Below are 7,500 nucleotides of genomic sequence, written 5' to 3' on the forward strand. Positions count from 1 at the left end.
ACAAGCTACTTTTTTTACAAAATTATTTTTGATTTCAATTATTCTGTTATTTCCAAAGAGGAATCAGGTAAAGAACAATAGATTATTTCACACTTTTTGTTTATTTTTCAATATGAGAATTATTTTTAAGTGGTTTTATTTTACTGTCTCTGCTGCTCTAAGACCTGCAGACTGTTAAGGCAATGCAGTAGTTAATACACCAGATTTGTCTTAACGTTTTAGGAACTCCACACTGATATGTATAAAATGAAACCTAATGCAATTCATTAATTCACTTATTCTGCATTGTACCTATGTATTTCCCTGTTGCCAGTGTTAGGGGCCTATGCAGTATTGCCCTGTGCTTTTATTGAAGGCCCATACAGCAGACAATCAGTTAAAAAAAAGCAAAAAAAAAAAAAAAGCTCAGTTCACTAACCAGATGTACTTTGCTTCAAAACATTCCGTTCAGAAATTTGCCTTTTTTGTAATATACTCCTGATCATGGATAAAAGCTCAGTAAGCATTGTAAAATATGAACACTTGTTTTCTAATAAGAATCACAGCCTGGTTTTTTTATCTGTGTGTGTGTGTGTGTGTGTATGTATATATATCCATTTTTATTTCAAAGAGAATTAATTTTTTTCTGAGTAAAATTGCCCTGTTTAATTATTATTATTATTATTTAATTCAGCGTGTCTTCCTTGCACTGTGCTTGAATTCAGAAATCTGTTAATTCGTTCAGCTATACCTAGTAGCCATTCCTGTCTGAGGTTGCTATTTATTTTTCACTAAAATGTTGATCAAGCCTTAAGTTTGTTTTGTGGGATTGTTCTGGTCCTGCCGCTAAATTTTATGATCCTTTTTTAAATAGCTGCATTTATTAAAAACATTTTTAAGGTACTTTTCTCGAGATTGTTTTCATTTCAGGTTGTACTATGTACCGTTTTCATTTAGATGAAGGAGTTTTCTTTAAGGCCTGTTACCATAATGCAATTTAAAGCCTTTGAATATGGTATAATGCAATACTTTACCGCCTCCAATATCATCTTAAAATGCTCTTTATGCTATGGAAGGTGTTCCAATTATGTTTATTAAGTTTAATACACATCTTCTGGAAAGATTTGAGAAGCTGGGCACTTAAAAAAAAATGTCAGCACACTTCCCCTTGAAGAAAGAAAAAAAAACTTGTTCCACCAAAAAGAAAGAATGCGTGGTATGCCTCAACACTGCTTCCCTTTGTTTAGGTAACTTTGACTGTATATAGCTTTTCTGTGTATTACATTACACTGGAAACATTGCCGTATAGAGAACGTGGATGTAAGCCTGTGATCACTTAAAAAAAAAAAAAAGACATACTTCAGATGGAGGAATTTCACACCCAAATAATCCATACCTCAGTGGGAGAAATAAAACAAATAAGTCTAGCATTCTTTGCTACCCTATCATAAAGAGAACAGGTCTAATTGAGCTGTGTCTTTCTATCCTGCTATTTGTACAAATAAAAAAAAAGCCACATCTTGATGAAAAATAAACACAAAAGCACTGTTGTGACTATAACAGGGAGTCGTATACTAATTTATATAATAAGTGGTTGTGCACGCTTTATTCAAGATTATGGCTGCAAGAAATGGCATGAATTGCTGGGTGTGTTAAATGCTGGATTATAGCAATTTGAAACATGTCAAACACATGGCTAACGCCTCATGCTTCACTCATTCTTGCGTAAACCTGCATAGCCACCATCCATTATACCCTTGGTAACAACACAATTCTGCAAGTAAATATTGTTACACTAAGTAACCTTTCAATTCAGGTTGTTTAGGAAAGAGAAAATGCAATCTTGTGCAGTCACTTTCAGTGTCAGTTTAATGTTTCAAAAGGGAAGTGATGTAGAGAATAAGTATCTTGAATGTCCCTGTGTGTGTGTATGTGTGTGTATGTATGGGCGTATGAAAATATTTTATATATACACACACACATACAACTTACTGGATTGCTTCCTGTTAAAATTTCACTAGTTTGAACCTAGATGTATTTTTCCGAAGGAAAAACAAAATGTAGGACACAAAAAACTGCAAAGCAGAGGAGCTTTACATTGCCTGACTTCTTTTTAACTGTTTCAGTAAATCTGAAAGTGAACATTTCTCTAAGTGTTTTTTTTTTTGTCCTTGTTGTTTGACCATGCCGGGAGCAAACAGATTTAGGATGCCCACAGATATACTTATCCTCCTTTTTCAGCAGTCCTCTCTTTCGCATCTTCCTCCTTCACCATCAGTTACCTAAGACAACTTCCGCCCAATCCTGAAAAGTGATTCAAGAACGTGTGACTACGCACAGAGTACTACACACTTAACGCTAACAATTAAGTGTCTTTATAAACACTCAGATATAAACTTCATTGAAACGTGTGTTCTTACATTTTTTATATTGTGCAGTATCTCCTAAAACACCATCTGCGTCCTTCTAGTTTTAATATAACGGCATAAGAACACAACTAAAAAAAGTAGACTGATGCATGTAATAAAAACATATTGATAAACAAAAATAAATATTAGATTGGAATATTCATATAAAGGGGAGACTTTATTGGGTACTTAATACAACAAAGGGGGTGGGCCGGTTCAACCATACATAAGTTTGGAACATGCCTCTTAAATATACTGTAAGCCTTTAACAAGGATCCACAAACCACAGGCCATAAACTCCTTGTCATCGTAACTTTGATTTGCTTTGGGATAGTTTTGTTTTCTATCCAAAGGACTCGTGTGGCTTCCCCCATGAAATACATGTTTCAAAGCCTAATGAATTGCTGTTTACCAGTAAATTATAATGTTTTACTTAAAAAAAAAAAAACCCCGCTGTTTCGCTTGTGCGAATAGCTTCTATACGTTGCGACTGACTGACTGACGTTTTTCACAATCTTGTTTAGCTACACTTTCCTAGAAAGTACAAGACGAGAAAATATGGCACGTCTTCCCGGGCTTGATAAGTAACTACAGTAGAATTTTCAAACATCTAGTGAGGGAAATCAGACACATTTTACTGAATATTTTAAACATTGTGCATGTAAAATTTATGCCTAATTTGAATACTTATTAGCCGCCTAATCTCAGGAAAAAGAGTAGTAGCTTTGTTTTTGTCTTGTAAAATTCATTGCGTGCATCACATTTTCCATTTGTTATATTTCTCGGAGTTAATCTTTAATAGGATGTTTAACAAGGTCTGTTTGTCCATAAACACATCTGGTTAGTGATTGTTTACTGTAGCTATGGCAGCAGTGACTTCCCTGTTAAAGCTCCATCAGCTGAATACTCTAGATTGCTCACTTAACGTACACGGAGATCTTACCCATTTTGTGTTCTTTTGGGTGGCGGTTGGAAAATCAAACATTTGAACTGAAAACGGTATTTTGTCGATTGCCAAGCAGAAGCGATGTATGCCTTGGCGTAAGTGACGGCACGATAGAACCGTGCTACCGAAAACTGTATGTGTACCAGAACTTTGGAACTTTGGCTATTATGGCGTTGATTGGGGTTTTGGGTATTGTATACTCCTACGTCAAGTAGCTGGTTTGCTGTGTGCGTTCTAAATGTAATGCGTTACTTGCTCCTGGACTCTCTGATTCCCGTAAAATATTTAACGCTATACTTGGGCGTATTCACAATATTGACCTTTCTATAGTACACATGCACAATGTACCTTGAAATTCTAGTTTGTAAGGGCATTCGCTTCTTTATTTACTGCCAGAAATTCAACTGATCTTGGCAGGACATCTCATTGCTACGCTGAAAGTACAGTATATTTATGCAGTGGAAACGATAAAACATTTATTACTGTAGAGAAGGTAATATGCATAATTTATGCTGTTTTTAGCACAATCATTAGTGATATTCTTGATAGATTTTATTTCTGGCTTTCATATCTAATACATGCCTGGGAAATTAATTTTATATCTTTCATTTATTTGCCTGTGTTAAAATTGAGTTTTAAGTCATCTTCAAGTGAACAGTTTGATTACTGCTCATGCATAAGCTTAATTACCTCCTAGGAAGGACAGTATTAAATGTTTTAAATGTCAGAAAAAAAATAAATGAATATCAGCCGTTTGATTAAAAAATATAGGCGATATCTGACGTGTTTTCAGCTAGAGCTTTTTTTTTTTTTCTTTTTTTTCTTTCCTAAAATGCCTTGGAGGTGAAATTTTTATTTAGGTTGAAAAAAAAAAAAAGGAGAAGCCAGTTAAGCTACCTATCAATTTTTTTGATACCATATGATTTGTAACTCTCGTACAAAATTTTAATTTTGTATGATTAGCTTTGCATCATTAAACAATACAATTGCATAAGAGGTGCTGTAAAATTCTGACAGAATCAAGATAGTGAATATTTTAAATAAGGCTGTATAGTCATCCATGGTTGTCAAAGCTAGATAATAGGAAATACGGTGGCGTGTGTGCATCGGGGCTTTCATTAAACTTGATTTTATAGGTAGAGTTTAAAATGTAGCCATTCATAAATGCTATTTAACCATGCTGCATGCACGGCAAGCTATTTTGGCTGTTAAATGTAACGGCACAAAGGAAGCTTATAGAGACCATAATTTCAGTGATTAGTATGTGGATAAAAAAAAAAAGCTGAATTTGTATTGCTTTTTTCTTGATAAATTACCGAGTCTGTGTTTCTTTCTTTCTTTTTTTTTTTTTTTCTCTCCCTTCTTTTAAAGATGCCGTCTGTGTAATTGGCAGAGAGGGACATCTTGATAATAGAAGTGCGAAGGTGTAACGTGCGTTAATTGATACTTCTTAATCACTTTTAGGTATTAAGTCATGATGCAGGAATCTGCAACAGAGACAATAAGCAACAGTTCAATGAATCAAAATGGAATGAGCACGCTAAGCAGCCAATTAGATTCTGGCAGCAGAGATGGAAGATCAAGTGGTGACACGAGCAGTGAAGTAAGCACAGTAGAACTGCTGCATCTGCAACAACAGCAGGTAAGTTTTGTTTTTTTTCTTCTTCCTGATTTTGCTTGCAAAAATCAAAAGCCGCTTCCTCGATTTAGTGAGCCAGGTGTGTGTGGATCATGTGCAGGCTACCTTAAGCCGTGTTTATTTTAATAGGTTTTGACACGCATTATTTGTTTGTTTGTGTGTTTTTGCTGTACAGAATTCTCAGTGTATTGTTTGCCCCCCTGTGCTTCCGCGTGTTTTTTTTTCTAACTTTTTTCTCACACCTGCTTCGGTGTCCTTTTTTATTTGTATTTTTTCTTTTTTTTTGGTTTTCTTGCTATGTTTATAAGGCTCTACATTGCATGAAGCATGCTTTCCGAGCAGTGTAACACAGAGCAGAAATGTCAAATGTGATACTTAGCTTTCCACCAGAGGGCCACATTAGTTACTTGATACCATACTTGTCTCTATGAAATGAATTGTTCCAAATTCTAAGGTAAAATGAGAGCAGCATATTTTCTTAAACAGAGATGTTCTTACGTTACCTCTTTTGAAACTAAGATTAGGATTAGGTGGAAAAAAATATTTATTGTTTGTGCTGCTGTGTATTTGTTTATGATAATAATTTTTAACTATTTCATGTAAAGCAGCTTTTGTATGTTTGCAGAATATATATGTTTGTCGTACAGTGGGGGCACTCAATTAGTGTTAGTCGTTTGTGGTACTTTCACTCATTCACTTTAGCTTTTTTTTTTCTTGAATATCGTTATATGTATTTTATAATTATATAATTATGTTAAACGGTTCCCATTATTCACAAACACTTCCATCCAAATAATTTCATTCAAGTATAACGTAGCGAATGGTTCGTATGTTCATCAATTCTCATCCATTAATTATTTTTAATGCGCTTATATGGGTGCATGTATGTATGTGTGTGTATATGTGTATGTATATAATGTTTAGATAGTGTGTGTGTGTGTTTATATTAACACAATTTTCGTGTGTGTATGTGTGTGTGTATATATATATATATATATATATATACTGTCTAAACATAATATGTGTAACATGTTTGGTAGGCCAAAAATGTATGCATCTAAATAAAAAAGTAAAAAGAAAATAAACAATGCAATTGTTAATCACTACTCGCATTGTTGGCAAACCTATTAATTTACTTGTGCAATGTGGTGAGAATGTAAAAATATGTTATGGTGATAATGCATAACATTATACGTTTGGATATAGTATTCGAAAATCAATAGGAAAGAATAGTAATAAAAGTGGAGTGACTAGAATTATTTTACTGTACAAAATTACAATAGCGCCACACCAACCCTTCATCTTGTCGTTTTATTTTCGCAAGCCATGTAATCGGTTGTAGTTCCTATAGCTCTACTTGATTAATTTGAATCTTTGTAGGGAACTACATATTTATTTACTTTGCTGTATGAAAATGAACATTTAAAAAATGAGTGCAGTTTTTGGGTGTACAAATGTACCAGAAAAATAAAGTGACAAGATATGACGTTTACTGTGGGTCATTAACATACAGGGGTCGTTAACACCTTTTCATATTTTGGTACAAAGTGACAATTCATTGCTTTTTTGTGCGGATTATTTTGGCACCTAGCTGTATATTCTTCGTCATACAGATATTTAATTTTTTTATATATATATATATATATATATATATATATATATATAAATAAATTCCTTAATGTGTGTGAGTATTTCATTTCCAAAAAGTACGTTTTCCAAAATACTTATATTTACAGTTTAAGGTATTGTAGAGTACCTGATATCATCGTATGATTTAACTAGAACTAATAATAGTCTTAGTGGATATTATATAGACATGTCGTCCTTTAAACCAGGTAACTGATAAATACATGTGGCATTTAAATATAACGTGTAAATATAAAATAAATATAAAGTGCTTGATTATGCATTTTAGGAGAAATTACATATATATCCCAAAATGATTAGCAAATGATCTTCCTCCCACTCAATTCAATAAGTGTTCCTAACTGATGAACAATTCATTCATGGCTACCCTATGATATAAGGTATCTGATATAATCTGGTCCCATCCCCTGGTAGGGTTAAATATGTATACACATAGATTTGAACAGATGATCACAGTCGATCAACTGTCACACTTAAAGTAAAAAAGAAACATATGGCCTGACTAATGTCATTCCTATGAACCTTAAAGAAGGTTTAGCTGCTTGACCTATATTGTTCAGTTCCTTTTCCCTATATCTACTGATCAGTGTCAACATTGAGAAAATATTATGATATTTACTGAATGATAAATGGGTTTGTAATGTAACCACCGATCATTCTACTATACTGATATATTGGACGGTAATGCACGGGTGGACTTAGTGGCACGTATTTGACGCTAAACTTTTAATAATTAGAAAGTCCCATTTGGCCGTAGCGCACAATGCCTATTTAACCCAACATTAATATGTACATATATAATGTATCAGTTTCAGTGCAGTCATTTTGTTATTTCTTTATGTAAAGCATTCTCCAGGTAATTACAATAGAAAAAGATTCAG

General features: G+C 33.6%; 1 protein-coding gene across 8 annotated transcripts in view; it reads left to right on the plus strand.

The window, feature by feature from the left end:
* The window catches only part of FOXP2 (forkhead box P2), a 116,216-nt gene that overhangs the window by 6,165 nt on the left and 102,551 nt on the right, over positions 1–7,500 (plus strand). For all 8 annotated transcript variants that reach the window (XM_053463000.1, XM_053463006.1, XM_053463007.1 and 5 more), the window contains exon 2: positions 4,798–4,975. In XM_053463000.1, the coding sequence (XP_053318975.1) occupies positions 4,808–4,975 (168 nt within the window). In that variant the 5' untranslated portion in view covers positions 4,798–4,807. The remainder of the gene's footprint in view (positions 1–4,797; positions 4,976–7,500) is intronic.

This window comes from Spea bombifrons, chromosome 4, assembly GCF_027358695.1.
Source record: "Spea bombifrons isolate aSpeBom1 chromosome 4, aSpeBom1.2.pri, whole genome shotgun sequence".
NCBI classification, from domain to species: Eukaryota; Metazoa; Chordata; class Amphibia; order Anura; family Pelobatidae; genus Spea; species Spea bombifrons.